This window comes from Dendrobates tinctorius, unplaced genomic scaffold, assembly GCF_039654945.1.
Source record: "Dendrobates tinctorius isolate UK_male_01 unplaced genomic scaffold, ASM3965494v1 ptg000182l, whole genome shotgun sequence".
Taxonomy (NCBI): Eukaryota; Metazoa; Chordata; class Amphibia; order Anura; family Dendrobatidae; genus Dendrobates; species Dendrobates tinctorius.
In genome coordinates, this window is record NW_027361849.1 from 1,306,768 (window position 1) to 1,326,197 (window position 19,430).

The 19,430-nt window shown below is 45.2% G+C and overlaps 1 protein-coding gene across 4 annotated transcripts in view; it reads left to right on the forward strand.

Annotated features, from left to right (window-relative positions):
- Window positions 1-19,430, forward strand: part of CFAP221 (cilia and flagella associated protein 221) — a 211,014-nt gene that overhangs the window by 86,654 nt on the left and 104,930 nt on the right. For 3 of the 4 annotated variants that reach the window (XM_073551898.1, XM_073551897.1, XM_073551899.1), the window contains one exon: window positions 705-800. The exons of the other annotated variant lie outside the window; for it this stretch is intronic. In XM_073551898.1, coding sequence (XP_073407999.1) covers window positions 705-800 — 96 coding nt within the window. The remainder of the gene's footprint in view (window positions 1-704; window positions 801-19,430) is intronic. 4 annotated transcript variants of the gene reach the window in all.

Here is a 19,430-nt window from a genome sequence, read left to right on the forward strand (position 1 = left end):
ATCAGTATCTGTCATCTTATATGTAGGAGGGAGAAGCTAGATGCATTGTTCCTCCCCCTACTTCCGCTGCACAGCGCCTCCTTTCCTGTCGCTGCATGGCTTCTCCCCTCCTGCTGGTGTATGGCTCCTCCCCCTGCTGACACTCAGTCTTCGAATTTAGATTTTCCTTGGAATTGAGAATGAATTTTGAGAATGAAGGATCCGTCCTGGGCAGACAGAAACCGATTCCTCTGATCAGATCTGTTCCTCAGTTTCTTTTCTTTATGTGATAACGCTAGTGACTCTTCACTGTATGTGTCAGTGTGGCCCCTATAGTGAGCACCCCTCCTGTATGTGTCAGTGTGGCCCCTCTAGTGAGCACCCCTCCTGTATGTGTCAGTGTGGCCCCTATAGTGAGCGCCCCTCCTGTGTCAGTGTGGCCCCTATAATGAGCACCCCTCCTGTATGTGTCAGTGTGGCCCCTATAGTGAGCACCCCTCCTGTATGTGTCAGTGTGGCCCCTATAGTGAGCACCCCTCCTGTATGTGTCAGTATGGCCCCTATAGTGTGTGCCCCTCCTGTATGTGTCAGTGTGGCCCCTATAGTGAACACCCCTCCTGTATGTGTCAGTGTGGCCCCTATAGTGTGCGCCCCTCCTGTATGTGTCAGTGTGACCCCTTTAGTGAGCGCCCCGTACACCCGGTGACTCACTCTTCTCCACACAGGATCGCTTCGCCCCCGGTTTGGCTCTTACAGTTGATGTTCAGTTCGTTGCTGATGAATGGAGATATTACTATGATTGTATCCGCGTCCACGGCAAGGTAAGAAGATGAGGCGTATATAGTGTGTATATAGAGCGTATATAGAGTGTGTGTGTATAGCGTGTCTATAGTGTGTATATAGCGTGTATATAGAGTGTGTGTACATAGAGAGTGTATATAGTGAGTGTGTTTAGAGTGTATATAGTGTGTATGTAGTAAGGGTTGTACTCACTCGGGTGCGATGGAAGGAAAACGGGGCACGTTCCTTTAAAAGTTCATGTGGGTTTATTGCTTCATAAACCCCAGAAGCAAAAACAGAAAGTAAACCGCCTTTAGATCAGCAAAACAAAGTGCTCTATGCTCTAAGTGGAAATTGAAATCTTGTAGGGCTAAAAACCAACGGGTGACCCGAGCATTCTTACCCTTTGTTCCCCTCAACCATCTAAGTGGGGCATGGTCGGATACCAACCTAAACTTACATCCTACCAGATAGTACCGTAATGTGTCCACTGCCCACTTTATGGCCAAACATTCCTTCTCTACGACCGAGTAATTTCTCTCACATATGGATAACTTCCTGCTCAGAGAACAGGGTGCTCCTCCCCGTGCATCTCCGGGAAAGGACTGCTCCTATCCCGACATCTGAGGCGTCTTGTCTGGAGAATAAACTCTTCTTAAAGTCAGCTGCCACCAGAATCGGTTGCTTGCACAGATTCCCTTTCTTGAAAGGCAGTCTCTGCCTCCTCCGACCACCTGACCATTACCAATTTTGTCCACTTAAGGAGGTTAGTCAGGGGCGTGGCCATCATGGCAAAGTTCGGGATGAACCTCCTGTAGTATCCCACGACTCCAGGGAGGCTCTCACTTGCTTCTTGGATAACGGTCTCTGCCATGTTTGAATTGCCTCCACTTTACTAATTTGGGGTTTTATCTCGCCTTGACCCACCACGTATCCTAGGTACTTGACTTCTTCATTCCCCAAGGCACACTTCTTTGGGTTTAAACCACGCCTTCCTTAGAGCATCAAACACCACTTGGACCTATTCCAGATGACTCTACCAGTCCAGGCTAAAGATAATGATATCGTCCAGGTATGCCGCGATGTATTGCTTATGGGGGCAAGGATTCTATCCATAGCTCTGTGGAAGGTCACCGGAGCCCTCTGCAGTCCAAAAGGCATCCAAACATACTGGAAAGCGCAGTCTTCTCCTTGGCTTCCTGTGCCATGGGGAACTGCCAGTATCCCTTCGTCAGAGCCAAGGTGGTTATGTACCTTGTGGGCCCAAGTCTCTCGATTAGCTCATCGACGCGTGGCATGGGATCAGGGCCGGACTGGGACAAAAAAGCAGCCCTGCCACACAAATCCCACCAGCCCACAAACACTCATCAGCCCCGATCAGTGAATTTTTGCTATACTTTGTTGTCCCCTCATCACTCTCTTATAGGAGTTATTTGAAGAGCCACATGTGAATGGTGTCACAGTGCGTATGACTTACCACATCTCCATTTACATGGTGCTCTACAGAGCTACGTTTCCCAGGATCATGGGGGTCCCAGCGGTCAGATCCACAACAAACAAAGTCATCCCCTATCCCCAGATAATGCTCCATACAGTATTATGGGCCCCATATAATGCTCTGTACAGTATATTGGGCCCCATATATTACTGCATACAGTATATTGGGCCCCATATATTACGTCATACAGCATAATGGGCCCCATATATTACTTCATACAGTATAATGGGCCCCATATATTACTTCATACAGTATAGTGGGCCCCTGTCTCCAGGATGGTTGTAGATAAAGGGGCTTAATGAACTTAATCTATTATTTAACAGATTTAATCACACACTGGCTGCTCCTGCCCCTGCATACCATTCACACCTCTCTGCTACAATAACCTCACCCCCCTGCTGCAACTTGTCAACTGAGCCAGGGTCTGTTCTTCACAAGTACCCAGGTTGCAAAAGAACTGGATAAGATCAAAGTTTTGAAGGCTGCAGGTCCTGACTGCATCAGTGCAAGGCTAATCAGAACCTGCGGGCACCAGCTGAGTGAGATCAATACATATCTGTTCAATATGAGCCTGAGAATAGGTATAGTACCACAACTGTGGAAATTATCGAGCGTGGTACCAGTTCCGAAGAAGCCTTATCCAAAAGACCTTAATGACTATAGACCTGTAGCATTGACATCACACCTGATGAAGGTACTAGAAAGATTGGTTCTCACACGTCTCCGTCCTCTAGTGAGCTCGGATATGGACCCTCTCCAGTTTGCCTACAGGCCGAGCATTGGTGTGGATGATGCCATTATCCACCTTCTAGATAGGACTCTCTCTCACCTGGAGAAACCTGGGAACACTGAGAATAATGTTCTTCGATATCTCTAGTGCTTTTAATACCATACAGCCAGGTCTACTGAGAGACAAGCTGGGCCTTGTTGGCGTGGACCTCCAACTCTCCACCTGGATCCTTAACTACCTCACGAACTGACCTCAGTTTGTAAAGGTTCTGGACAGTGTGTCAGACACGGTGATCTGCAATACAGGGGCACCTCAAGGTACAGTTCTTGCCCCTTTTCTCTTCACACTGTACACTGCGGATTTTAAGTGCAACTAATCTTAGCTGCTACTTGCAGAAGTATTCTGATGACTCTGCAATAGTAGGCCTCATCACAGGAGGAGATGAAAGAGAGTACAGAGATACTAACCAAGCTTTTGTGGAGTGGTGTCAGAGGAACCACCTTAGGATTAATTCCGGGAAGACCAAGGAATTGGTGGTGGACTTTCGCAAGGGAAAAAATCCACCAGTAGTGGTGAACATTCAGGGAAATGACATTGAGATAGTCGACACCTATAAGTACCTTGGTGTGATCCTCAATAATAAGCTTGACTGGGCCCATCACTTGGATGCAGTGTACAGGAAGGGCCACAGTAGGCTTTATCTGCTCAGATGGCTGAGAGCCTTTGGAGTTAGGGGGGCACTCCTTGCATCCTTCAACTCTGTTGTGGCATCAGTCATCTTCTTTGGTGTGGCATGCTGGGGTAGTGGCATATCAACCAGGGACAGGAATAGGCTGGACAAACTGATTAGAAGGGCCAGCTCTGTCCTGGGATGCCCCCTTGATCCAGTTCAGGAAGTAGGCGACAGGAGGATACTGGCCAAGGTGAGCTACATGGTGCAGAATGATTCCCATCCCATGCATGAGACCGTGACAAAGATGTGCAGTACTGTCAGTGACCGGCTACTTCATCCTAAATGTGAGAGGGAGCGCTGTCGAAAGTCCTTCCTTCCAGCTGCAGTTGGGCTGTATAACCAGCACTGTCCAAAACGGAGAACGACCCAAACAGTGAACTGATAGATCAAAGGTTGTGATAGTCCGGTTATATCTTTTTTTTTTTTTTTTTCATATATGTACCTACCTACTGTCAATGTAATGCCTTTATGCATCTGTATCTGTACTTGTTCCTGCCTTGCTGCTGTAATGCTCTGAATTTCCCCATGGTGGGATGATTAAAGGATTATCTATATATTACTTCATACAGTATAGTGGGCCCCATATATTACTTCATACAGTATAATGGGCCCCATATATTACTTCATACAGAATAATGGGCCCCATATATTACTTCATACAGTATAATGGGCCCCATATATTACTTCATACAGTATAATGGACCCCATATATTACTTCATACAGTATAATGGACCCCATATAATACGTCATAGAGTATAATGGGCACCATATATTACTTCATACAGTACAATGGGCACCATATATTACTTCATACAGCATAATGGGCCCCATATAATGCTCCATACAGTATAATGAACCCCATATATTACTGCATACAGTATATTGGGCTCCATATATTACTGCATACAGTATATTGGGCCCCATATATTACTTCATACAGTATAATGGGCCCCATATATTACTTCATACAGTATAATGGGCCCCATATACTACTTCATACAGTATAATGGGCCCCATATATTACTTCATACAGTATAATGGGCCCCATATATTACTTCATACAGTATAATGGGCCCCATATATTCATACAGTATAATGGGCCCCATATATTACTTCATACAGTATAATGGGCCCCATATATTACTTCATACAGAATAATGGGCCCCATATATTACTTCATACAGTATAATGGGCACCATATATTACTTCATTCAGTATATTGGGCCCCATATACTACTTCATACAGTATAATGGGCACCATATTTTACTTCATACAGTATAATGGGCCCCATATATTACTTCATACAGTATAATGGGCCCCATATATTACTTCATACAGTATAATGGGCCTCATATATTACTTCATACAGTATAATGGGCCCCATATATTACTTCAGTATATTGGTCCCCATATACTACTTCATAAAGTATAATGGGCCCCATATATTACTTCATACAGTGTAATGGACCCCATATATTACTTCATACAGTGTAATGGGCCCCATATATTACTTCATACAGTATAATGGGCCCCATATATTACTTCATACAGTATAATGGGCCCCATATATTACTTAATTCAGTATATTGGGCCCCATATATTACTTCATACAGTATAATTGACCCCATCTATTACTTCATACATTATAATGGGCACCATGTATTACTTCATACAGTATAATGGGCCCCATGTATTAATTCATACAGAATAATGGGCCCCATGTATTACTTCATACAGTATAATGGGCCCCATATATTACTTCATACAGTATAATGGGCCCCATATATTACTTCATACAGTATAATGGGCCCCATATATTACTTCATACAGTATAATGGGCCCCATATATTACTTCATACAGTATAATGGGCCCCATATATTACTTCAGTATAATGGGCCCCATATATTACTTCATTCAGTATAATGGACCCCATATATTACTTCATACAGTATTATGGGCACCATATATTACTTCATACAGCATAATGGGCACCATATAATGCTCCATACAGTATGAGCCCCGTATTTTACTGCATACAGTATATTGGGCCCCATATATTACTGCATACAGTATATTGGGCCCCATATATTAATACAGTATAGTGGGCCCCATATATTACTTCATACAGTATATTGGGCCCCATATATTACTTCATACAGTATAATGGGCCCCATATATTACTTCATACAGTATAATGGGCCCCATATATTACTTCATACAGTATATTGGGCCCCATATATTACTTCATAGAGTATAATGGGCCCCATATATTACTTCATACAGTATAATGGGCCCCATATATTACTTCATACACTATGATGGGCCCCATATATTACTTCATACAGTATAGTGGGCCCCATATATTACTTCATACAGTATAATGTTCCCCATATATTACTTCATACAGTATAATGGGCCCCATATATTACTTCATACAGTATAATGGACCCCATATATTCATACAGCATAATGGGCCCCATATATTACTTCATACAGTATAATGGGCCCCATATATTCAGTATAATGGGCCCCATATATTAATTCAGTATAATGGGCCCCATATATTACTTCATTCAGTATATTGGGCCCCATATACTACTTCATACAGTATAATGGGCACCATATATTACTTCATACAGTATAATGGACCCCATATATTACTTCATACAGTATTATGGGTGCCATATATTACTTCATATAGCATGATGGGCCCCATTTATTACTTCATACAGTATAATGGGCACCATATATTACTTCATACAGTATAATGGACCCCATATATTACTTCATACAGTATAATGGGCACCATATATTACTTCATACAGTATAATGGGCCCCATATATTACTTCATACAGCATAATGGGCCCCATATATTACTTCATACAGTATAATGGGCCCCATATATTACTTCATACAGTATAATGGGCCCCATATATGACTTCATACAGTATAATGGGCCCCATATATTACGTCATACACTATAATGGGCCCCATATATTACTTCATACAGTATAGTGGGCCCCATATATTACTTCATACAGTATAATGGGCCCCATATATTACTTCATACAGTATAATGGGCCCCATATATTACTTCATACAGTATAATGGACCCCATATATTACTTCATACAGTATAATGGGCCCCATATATTACTTCATACAGTATAATGGGCCCCATATATTACTTCAGTATAATGGGCCCCATATATTAATTCAGTATAATGGGCCCCATATATTACTTCATTCAGTATATTGGGCCCCATATACTACTTCATACAGTATAATGGGCACCATATATTACTTCATACAGTATAATGGACCCCATATATTACTTCATACAGTATTATGGGTGCCATATATTACTTCATATAGCATGATGGGCCCCATTTATTACTTCATACAGTATAATGGGCACCATATATTACTTCATACAGTATAATGGACCCCATATATTACTTCATACAGTATAATGGGCACCATATATTACTTCATACAGTATAATGGGCCCCATATATTACTTCATACAGTATAATGGGCCCCATATATTACTTCATACAGTATAATGGGCACCATATATTACTTCATACAGCATAATGGGCCCCATATATTACTTCATACAGTATAATGGGCCCCATATATTACTTCATACAGTATAATGGGCACCATATATTACTTCATACAGTATAATGGGCCCCATATATTACTTCATACAGCATAATGGGCCCCATATATTACTTCATACAGTATAATGGGCCCCATATATTACTTCATACAGTATAATGGGCACCATATATTACTTCATACAGTATAATGGGCCCCCATGTATTACATCATACAGTATAATGGACACCATATAATTCTTCTCCCCATACCCCGCTGCTCTGGTCTCCTCAGTGTATTTTGATCCTCCGCACTGCTTGGCACAGGGACATCATTAACTTTACGTATATAATTGTCCACTTGGACTGATAGTGATTTGTTTGTACCCTGCTGTCTGGGGCTGGCCCACTTTATGGGGGTGCTCAGGGCATATGATTATACACCAGTAAAAAGTATGAGAGGCTCAATGTGACCAGTGCCGCCTAGCTTCCTACCCCTCTTATTCTCGTCCTGTTGTTGTAGTTTGTGGATATTTATGCCCATATCTTTTGTATGTGAGTAATTGAATAATAGAGACTTTTGTACATTTTTATACTGAGTTTGTCAATTTTATGCACTATTTTCTTTCTTTTGAGCTATGTGCTCCTGTTCTCCATTTTGCAGGATGATATGCTAATTGTACATTATGTAGGTCATACTGCTACGTCTCTGTTACATAGGTGATACTGCACAGTATCACCTATATATTGTATATACAGCTTTCTGTACACATTATATAGGCGATACTGCAATAATGCAAAGCAGTTGCTGTAATATACATAGACTGCTGGGTATAATTGCAGTGTCACCTACATGACATATATACAATAGTCACAGTATCACCTATGTCTATGAAATTTTAAGGATGGAGACAACATGGCGCTCCCTGTATCCCTCTGCTAGTAAAGCCAGAATTGAGCCCTTCTTTTCCTCACTCGAGACTTTTCATCTCCTTTGGCATGGTTATAAGTTATTTTTTCATTCCTATAACTTTTGGGATATTACTAGCACTTGTTTTGCCGTCCAGCTTGTCCTATTGCAGGAGGATTGTGGACACCACAGCAGGGTTTTTATACTTTCTTTTGTTAGATAAGATTTGGTCCAGGTGATCACCTGATCAGAAGCACATTGAGTAGAATGAGGTGGACTCTGGTTGGAATTCACCTGACACTGGAATGGAGGAATGGCCGTCAGACATGGAGAGAAGCGGATTTTTATAAAACACCGCAGTGGGCTCTTGATTTTTGCCAGAGCTGCATATATTAGGACAATTCCCAACGTCCAACTCTCACAGAGGGATGGAAGTTATATCCCACTGTATAAGTCTACAGAGGGATCTATTGTCTATAGGGCCTGTCCAAATGCTGACAATTCTGTCATGTGAGATCAAGCTCCTGCGATGTGATCCTCCCATGTGGACATCTGGAGGATGGGCTATACTGTATGGCGATAAAAAGGTTGCATCAGTCTGAAAATGCTTCTTGCAGTCATGGTTTGGCTTTTTTTCCCTTATTCCTATGGTTGAGCACGCTCACCATCCCTATGTGTGCTCCAAGACATGTATGTCTAACACACGATGACCTATTCTTATCCTCTTCACCGTACAGATGGAGGTCCAGAGGGCTGCCAACTGCAGATCAGCTCCTATTCAAATCAATGGAAATTGGGCTGCAGTTCTTGGCTTTGTCCATTGCACAGTAAACGGAGATAAGTGCTGATTAGTGGGGGAGCGGGGGCAGAATCTCCACCAATCTGATAACAGCGAGGTATCTCAGGAGCCCATGCAAAACAGCGGATGGCAGAACAATAGTTTAGCAGGCAGCTTTCTCTCCCAGGTGTTCACTATGAGAGAGACTCTGCCAGACTGCACTAGCAGTGGCCGAGAACAAGAAAATCCTCATCTAGCTTAAAAAAAAATCACATGTTCGAGAAGCGTCAGGAGGCCTCCATACACATTAAACTGTTGGCAGGTTCTGGCCAATGTTAGTGTGATGTGTACGAGGGCTTTAGGAATAGGTCCTCAATATCAGACCTGGAAAACCATTTATTCATCCAGATGGCGTTCTAAAATCATTGCACCCATTAAGACGGAAACACTCGTGAAATCTGAGTTTTTCGAAGAGTCTGAGTTAGAGCTCATTCGCACCACTGTATTAGGTCTAGACTTGCAGATTCAAGTCTACGGGTCCATGGAAATCATTGGACTGATTTCGGCAGACACAAAATGTAGGTGATGGGAGACATTTTACTCTCCTCACATCTGAGAGAATCGGATCACACTATGCTAACACTCAGATCAAACTCTGATCAGTGGCATTAGTATATTCAGTCCGATTCTCATGACTGAGAGAATCTACAGTTGTGTGACCCTTGCCTTATAGGCTATGTGCACACACTACAGATTCACCTGCGGATTTTTCCGTGCGGATTTTGTAAAATCCGTAGGTCAAAAGACGTGCGGTTTATCTGCAGATTAGCCTGCGGTTTGACACCCCTGCAATGGAGAAGATGTGAAACCGCTGCAGATTCCGCACAAAGAACTGACATGATGCAGTTTTGAAACCGCAGCAAATCCGCGCGGAAAAATCCGCATCGTGTGCGCAGCGATTTTTGTTTTTCATAGGTTATAATGGTACTGTACACCGCAGCAAAAACTGGTGCGGATCCGCAGGGCCAAATCTGCTGTGGATCCGCAGCAGAATCTGCAGCTTGTGCACACAGCCTTAAAGTTAATCTGTCACCCTTTTTTTGCCCTATGAGCTGCCGCCATTGACATCAGGGGCTTATCTTATTCTGTAATGCTGTAGATAAGCCCCCGATGCAACCTGAAAGATAAGAAAAACTCATTAGATTATAGTCACCGGGTTATGTCACGTCCATTGGTGGCACTCGTCTCGCGCTATGCGTCTCGTTCACACCTGTGTCTGGCTCATTATGGGCACAATTGGCTGTTAGCACCTGGACCTAAATATCCACACTGCAGAAAGAACACTGACGCTCGGACCCCACAGTAATCCAGTATGGAAGGGAGGAACGTACGACTGCAGACAAGAAACAGAAACACAATGAGGCCATCTACACTATACCAATGTTCTCATCACCAGAGCCAACACTTTATAGAGACCACAAAGTAAACTCCCATCTGGCAGAAGAGCACAAGCAAAGCTCCTCCATGCAATAAATATGACTGGCAGCAGCGTATGCAAACCATCAGCTGAAACCCAGGGAGAACTAGAAGTGCCAGCCAGCGATCCGCACCCCCCTCTGTACCACTGGCATGCACATGTAGCAGAGCTCAGCAGTTCACACCACTAACAGCGCTTGTCATTAGCATCAATCTCGCCTTCAGTGTACACGGTGACTATAGGGGAAGTTGCTTACGGCAAATGTTTGGGACCATTATTTATGTAGAGCTCTATAAAGAGGGGGAAACAAGTAGAGGTGGAATCCTTCATATTGGAGGGGGAGCAGAGAAATCTCATGAGACCCCCAAAGGGAATAACCAACATTCTCATCAAAACTAATGGACAGGTGAAGGAAATGGCGACTATAAGCAGGATATATGCAGTCCTATGTAAACCCTGCAGTCCTATGTAAGCACTGTAGTTATACAATGCCTTTTACAGGACATCTGACAAACTTCTCTCGGCTGCAGACACTATAGAGCCTCAGCCACACGGCCGGGTATGATGCCGCTGCACGATGTAACCCCCAGACTCTCCGTGCAGGACAGGAGCACAGCCCTGCAAACACCGTGACACCCAGTGCAGGAAGCATTCCAGGTGAGCAGTGCGCCAGTGCCCGCCACGTCCTCCCGCTGCTCACCTGTGTATGTGGCGCAGTCCGCTCCTGCACAAGTAGCGCGTTGCCTCCTCACACATGGCTCCTCTGGCAGCACAGCCCCACCACCACATTCCCAGCTCCTATCGGGAGGGGGGTCCAGACTCCAGGCGTCCTGTGCACGCCTCGGCGGGCTTTTCAAACATCTGCAGAGGCCCTGGTGTGCGCTCTCCTGCTTGCTTGCACTGACGAGGGCCGCGCTCACGAGCTGATGCGGGCCGCCGCGGCCCTGGTCAGCGTGTGCACTGATAGAGTACACCGCACCAGGGCCTGGGCAGTGCAGAAGATTTAAATGGCCGGCGGCCCATTTTGAAGCTCTGAGCCGTCGGCCCAGTGGGCATCTGCTCGGTTCACCAGATTTTCAATCCGGGCCTGCATGGGATATGCGTCGAACTTGGAAACCTCATTCAACTTCTGAAAGTCGTTGCAGAACCTCCATTTCCCATCGGATTTTGGGACCAGAACAATTGGGCTCGACCAACCGCTCTTTGACTCCTCAATGACACAGAGTTTTAACATGCGCTCCACCTCCTTGGAGATCACTTCTCGACGGGTCTCCAGAATCAGATAAGGCTTCACGTTTACACGCACATGTGGCTCCATCAGAACGTTGTGTTCTACAACATTCAGGCACCCCGGCAATTCCGATAACCGGTCCCTGATCTTCTGGAGTAACTCCCGGCACTGCTGTTTCTGGGCCTTCAACAGCGTCTCCGCTATGGCAACACTTACAACCACGCTTTCTCGGTTGCCCAGCAAGCAAGGAGTTTCAGCCAGCTCTGTCTTTCCATGGCTCGATGAGGCTGACATGATAGATCTGATATGGTTTCCGTCTTCCTGGTTGATGAATCTTATAATTTACATCACCAAGCTTCTCCACCACCTCATACGGCCCTTGCCATTTGGCCAAGCACTTCCTCTCCACCGTTGGAATTAGCACAAGAACTCGGTCTCCCTGATTGAATTGCCTCACTCTGGCTGACCGGTTGTAGACCCTGACCTGAGCTTCTTGTGCTTGTAGGAGGTGTCCTTTTACAATGGGCATCACCTTTGCAATTCTCTGCTGCATCAGTGCCACATGCTCATTGACGCTTCGGTGGGGTGTGACTTTGGCTTCCCAGGTTTCCTTGGCTATATCTAGGAGACCTCGTGGATGTCGGCTATACAGAAGATCGAATAGCGGGAACCCTGTGGAGGCCTGTGGAACCTCATGGATGGAAAACAACAGATATGGTAAGCGACAATTCCAGTCTCTGCCGTCCTTTTCTATAGCTTTCCTCAGCCTGCTTTTCAGTATTTTATTGAACAAAGCCATCTGTCTGAGGATGGTACAATGAAGTCCTCAAGTGGGAAATTTGCAGGACCTTGCATAACTCCCTCATCACCTTACTCATAAAAAGTGTTCCCTGGTTGGTCAGGATCTCCTTTGGTAAACCCGTCCAGGAAAGGACACGGACCAATTCACGGGCTATACTTTTTGCGGAGGAGTTTCTCAGGGGAATTGCTTCAAGGTAGCGAGTGGCATAGTCCAGGATGACCATTATTGATGCCCATGAGCAGATTTCACCAGGGGACCGACCAAGTCCATAGCAGTTCTCTCGAACGGCACTTTGATGATGGGCAATGGCACGAGGGGACTCGGAAAGTGATAGGTGGGGGCGGATAACTGATACATAGGGCAGGACCTGCAATAGTTTAATATTTCCCGGTGACACCCAGGCTAATAGATCCTCTGCACGATCTGTTCCTGTGTTTTTTCCACTCCCAAATGTCCCCCCAAGATGTGTCAATGGGCCATGTCCAACGCCTTCTGTTTATAGGGGCCCAGTACTATTAACTGCTCCACCAACTCCCTTATTTTCGTGACCCGGTACAACAACTCCCCACTCATCATAAAATAGGGAAACCTTGTGTCAGCCCCCGGCTCCTGTGCAACCCCATTAATGACAGTGACATTGTTAAAGGCTTCTTTCAGAGTGGGGTCCCTATGTTGTGCAGTCCCAAAATTCTCACTGGTCACCCCTAACTTTGGAATGTCAGACACAGGGGACACTTCCTCCTTATCCCCCACAAGGACACAAAAAGGAAACCCGTCTACCTTTGGGTGTGGTGATACTTTCTTAGGGTTCACTGGTTCCCTATTCGCGCCAGCGACCTCAGAACCCTTCCCCCACAGATCCCAAAATATACAAAAGTCCCAGCCTATAATTATAGAGTGCAACAAGTCCCAAACGACGCCGACCTCATGGGACTAAGTACCGTGGGCTTTTCAATGTCCACTCTGGCCGTAGGGTAGTCCTTTCCATCACCATGTATGCACCGAACGCCAACCTTTTCCCCCGGGATCAGTTTGAGAGGAAAAGTGGCCCTCACAATGGTCACTAAACTCCTGGAGTCTAGCAATGCTGTTACCTCTTGACCGTTCACCTTCACGGGACACGCTTGAGACCCCTCGTTGGGTGGAGAGTTCACACTGCAGGCCGGATATGCATAGTATGAGCTACGGCGTCCCATGCTGCTGTCAGTCTGCTCGGTGGTCAGAGGACAATGGGCGGCTATATGTCTTGGCTCGTGGTACCTCCAGCAAATAACATCACCCGTAGAGACCTTGGGATCCACCTCCCCTACCCCCTTTTGGGCCTCTGCTCCCTGTTGGGAACCCCAGTATGGAGTGGGCTGATTTCCCATGGAACCTTCCATCCCCTGGTATCTCTCGACCAGTCTGACCAGTTTATCAGCATTCCAGGGATCACCTTGGGCAACCCAAGTCCGTATGGGCCTCGGCAGGTAGTGCACAAATCGGTCCATCATCACCCGCTCCACCATCTGCGCAGGCGTAGAGGACTCCGGCTGCAGCCACTTCTGGACCAGGTGCAACAGGTCAAACATTTTGGACCGTGGTTGTTTGTCCTGGTAATACTCCCAGTGATGAACTCACTGTGCCCTGAGAGTCATTGTCACCCCCAAGCGTGCAAGAATCTCAGTTTTTAGCTTGCCATGCTCTTTGGCGTCCTACAACGCTAAGTCATAGTACGCCTTCTGGGGTTCTCCCGTCAAGTATGGTGCCAGTACCTCTGTCCACTGCTCTGGCGGGAGTTTCTCCCTCTGTGACCCTTTCAAACACCGTCAGGAAGGCCGCAACATCATCCCTGGGAGTCATTTTCTGCAAAGCCCATCTTACCGCCTTCTGGATGTGTGAGTCATCAGCTGGGGTTGGGGCGCTCGTCCTACCCTGGATGGCGGTTGCCAGACGCAGCATCTGCTGCCGTTGCTCCTGCTGGCTCTACTGGATTTGCTGTAACAACAGCTTGTTGGTCTCTTGCTGCTGCTGCTGCGATTGCACCAGGTGTTTCAGCAGGTCCTCCATTTTGTCTGGCGATGCTTGCTGGCTTGTGACAGACTTAACCCAGGACATGCAGCCCTTCCTGTAGCAGTCACAAGTCTCCTCCGGGAACGCTGCCTGCACGTCTAGCACCAATTGTAGGGGTTGTACTCACTTGGGTGCGATGGAAGGAAAACGGAGCACATTCCTTTAAAAGTTCATGTGCGTTTATTGCTTCATAAACCCCAGAAGCTAAAACAGAAAGTAAACAGCCTTTAGATCAGGCAAAACAAAGTAACAATGTCCACATCAGGGCTCTGCTCTGTCAGGCCTGTGGTCACACAGGCTTGGTTAGTGTCCAGTATTCAGGCTTCGTCTGGAGCCAAAAACACACAGGAGGCCTTCTCCCTCCCAACACACAGACCATGTGCCAAACAACAGCCTCCATTATATAGGCTGTAACCACACCCAGAAGCGAGGTATGTGGGTAGCCAGACCAGCCCACCTCTCATAGCTACCCGCAGCCCAGACACAGGTGTATCAAACGAACCTTTTAGTGCTGTCATGCACTAGAGAAACACTCCGGGCTACATCACAGAGACAAACCATCTCTGTGACACATGCCTCCCATCGACTATGTGACCCTTAGCCACACTACAATATAGAGTGTATATATATTGTGTGTGTATATAGAGTGTGTATAGCGTGTACTGTAGGTCACAGGTGAGGATGTTACCTTTAGTAGCCAGTCAAACCCAATTGTCTCAACTTCTGTGCATGTTATCAGGCCAAAATCACCAGGGTATGTAAACTTTTGATCAGGGTCATTTGGATGTTTTGGGTTGTCATTATGATTTAAAAAGAGAAAACACAGTAGTCTGACAATAAATGGCTTCACCCAACCACTGACCATGTGTGGAGGAAAAGTTTTGGTGTTATCATTCATATTCTCTGAAAAAAGGCCAATAAAGCATAAATTCTGCCGGGGTGTGTAAACTTGAGCACAACTGTATATATAGTGTATATATTGTATATTTATATAGAGTGTGTATATAGAATGTATATAGTGTGTGTATAGAGTGTTTATATCAAGTGTGTGTATAGTGTGTGTATATAGTGGGTATATAGAGTGTGTATAGGTGGAAACCTGCTATAGCGTGTGTTCTATATGTAGCTTCATATACCGCACCTACTATAAGCGTGTCTGTCTGTGTATATAGTATGAGATGTGTATGTATACTGTATATACGAGCGTACTCTCCACTTCCCATTCTCCCGTTGAAGATGTCTTAATAGTTTTCAATAAAACAATGGATTTTCAAGACTGGTGAGTGCCACCCATCTTCTTTCTTGTGTCAGGACTTCAAGTACGGTTTGTTTTCCGAGTGGGCACCTGAGGTGTCAGGTTTATATGCCGGCAGCATAATTGCACACCTTGGACATTTGGCTACAACGTTATTAGTGGTGCGGATCACTTTCTTACTTTGGTGGATAATATATATATATATATATATATATATATATATATATATATATTGTGAGGCAGTGGCCCCTGTTACAGCTAGGTGGCGCTGTATGTGCTCCTCAGGATACGCATGGAGGCATAACTGTGATGGTTAGACAGTGACCGGCTTTACTTGTAAATGGCCGGTATGTGTCGCAGAGGAGGTCCTCTGCGCTGTAAGCCCAAAGTGTTGTTTCTCTGGGACTTGCAGTTCCACAAGTGTTTGTTTACTTATAAGGGGGGCTTACAGGGTTAGTCAGAGAGCTGGGCAGGACTGACTAACCACACACACCTCCCACCTATGGGGGTAGTTACAGCTACATAATGTGACCAGGGTTTGGGTCACATGGTCAGTGTGTAAGGTCCTGAAGGTCTCTGTGTTGGAAGGTCCTGTATGTGTGTGGACTGGATTCCTGAGAGCACATGGTGAGGCCATGGACCTGCAGAGCCTGTGACGGCACTGCATTGGGGAAGCTACTGACCTTCTGAAGGTCTGGAACTCTCGGGAGTGCCCTGGTCGCAAGAACGGTGATTCCAGTAAGGCAGTTTCCCCAGGAGAGAGGACTGACAGGAGTCAGCGTGGGGAGCAGGAGCTCCAGGAAGGTAACTCCAGAAAGGGGGTTATAATAACGGCAGAGAAGTATCTGCCATTGGAGCAGACTTCCAGTGTTTACTATGTTCCGTTGATATACAGTTGTGGCCAAAAGTATTGACACCCCTGCAATTCTGTCAGATAATACTCAGTTTCTTCCTGAAAATGATTGCAAACACAAATTCTTTGTTATCTTCATTTAATTTGTCTTAAATGAAAAAACACAAAAAGAATTGTCCTAAAGCCAAATTGGATATAATTCCACACCAAACATAAAAAAGAGGGTGGACACAAGTATTGGCACTGTTGGAAAAATCATGTGATGCTTCTCTAATTTGTGTAATTAACAGCCCCTGTAACTTACCTGTGGCACCTAACAGGTGTTGGCAATAACTAAATCACACTTGCAGCCAGTTGACATGGATTAAAGTTGACTCAACCTCTGTCCTGTGTCCTTGTGTGTACCACATTGAGCATGGAGAAAAGAAAGAAGACCAAAGAACTGTCTGAGGACTTGAGAAACCAAATTGTGAGGAAGCATGAGCAATCTCAAGGCTACAAGTCCATCTCCAAAGACCTGAATGTTCCTGTGTCTACTGTGCGCAGTGTCATCAAGAAGTGTAAAGCCCATGGCACTGTGGCTAACCTCCCTAGATGTGGACGGAAAAGAAAAATTGACAAGAGATTTCAACGCAAGATTGTGCGGATGTTGGATAAAGAACCTCGACTAACATCCAAACAAGTTCAAGCTGCCCTGCAGTCCGAGGGTACAACAGTGTCAACCCGTACTATCCGGCGTCTGAATGAAAAGGGACTGTATGGTAGGAGACCCAGGAAGACCCCACTTCTTACCCCGAGACATAAAAAAGCCAGGCTGGAGTTTGACAAAACTTTACCTGAAAAAGCCTAAAACGTTTTGGAAGAATGTTCTCTGGTCAGATGAGACAAAAGTAGAGCTTTTTGGGCAAAGGCATCAACATAGAGTTTACAGGAGAAAAAAAGAGGCATTCAAAGAAAAGAACACGGTCCCTACAGTCAAACATGGCGGAGGTTCCCTGATGTTTTGGGGTTGCTTTTCTGCCTCTGGCACTGGACTGCTTGACCGTGTGCATGGCATTATGAAGTCTGAAGACTACCAACAAATTTTGCAGCATAAAACACACTTCAAAAAGCCCTAGAAAATGGTTTGAGAAAAAGCACTGGAGACTTCTAAGGTGGCCAGCAATGAGTCCAGACCTGAATCCCATAGAACACCTGTGGAGAGATCTAAAAATGGCAGTTTGGAGAAGGCACCCTTCAAATATCAGGGACCTGGAGCAGTTTGCCAAAGAAGAATGGTCTAAAATTCCAGCAGAGCATTGTAAGAAACTCATTGATGGTTACCGGAAGCGGTTGGTCGCAGTTATTTTGGCTAAAGGTTGGGCAACCAAGTATTAGGCTGAGGGTGCCAATACTTTTGTCTGGCCCATTTTTGGAGTTTTGTGTGAAATGATCAATGTTTTGCTTTTTGCTTCATTCTCATTTGTGTTTTTTCATTTAAGACAAATTAAATGAAGATAATAATACCAAAGAATTTGTTTGCAATCATTTTCAGGAAGAAACTGAGTATTATCTGACAGAATTGCAGGGGTGTCAATACTTTTGGACACAACTGTATGTAATGTAATGAACTGTTCGGCGAGCGGTCATCCACGATAACTGGACGAAGTGCGAAGTCCGGCGTGTTAGTGACTGCGAGTTAAAGCCGTATACTATAAAGTGCTATGGACTGTGATGTGCAACATGGCCTACGGTCCGGTTTATGATGGTTAAATAAACCACATAGATGCTGAAACGGCCTTCGGTAGAGAAGGACCTGGGACCCCAACTGTCCCTGTCCTGGCAGCACTCTTAAAGGTAGAGATCCCGTGTCTCCAATGTTACCATGCTCCTGATATGTCCTAAGCCTGAGATGAGAAGGTCTGGCCCAGTTTTATAGAGAGAGAAAACGAGCAGGTCCGGAGCAGCCATGAGATGGAGCTGCATGTCTCTAACCAGATTACAATGGGAATACTTTTCTGCCCAATGATGATAGAAGTATTCTCGGAGGGAAACCTTTATTAGCGAATCAGAAAATAAGATGTTTGCAGCTTTCAGAGCACCGAGGTTCCTTCTTCAGGCAGGATTACAGATGAATTAATAAGACAAAGGCACAACGTTTAAGAGATGTTACAAATGTCCGGCTGTAACCTCTCTTAATTGTTCCTTTGTTTTATTAATTCATCTGTAATCCTGCCTGAAGAAGGAACCGCGGTGCTCTAAAGCTGCAAACATCTTATTTTCTGGTTCTCCCAAGAATACTTTTGTCATCATTGGGCAGAAAAGAATTCACACTGATTTTTCTGGCTAACATGATTGTTGTGAGTTCATTTTCCCCTTCACCATTGAGGTCTGATGAACTCCCTCTTCTGGTGAAGGAAGGTAGTGAGGCTGATTACCAAGCACCTGAGCAGAATGATGATGACTGAGTGACTGGAATTGCTGACTGGATATAAGGCAGCCGACGCCCTTCTGCCTTGCGGGTGATTTCTCTGAGGGATTCTAGGAGACCAGTCTGATTCCTGCTACTCAAAAGCTAAGTTTTCTGCTCTGCTTTTTGCATTTGTGTTTTGGTTTTGTTTTGCCTTGTTTTTCTGGATTTCATAGAATCATAGAATCGTAGAGTTGGAAGGGACCTCATGGGCCATCTGGTCCAACCCCCTGCTCAAAGCAGGATTCGCTAAATCATCCCAGTCAGATATCTGTCCAGCCTCTGTTTGAAGACTTCC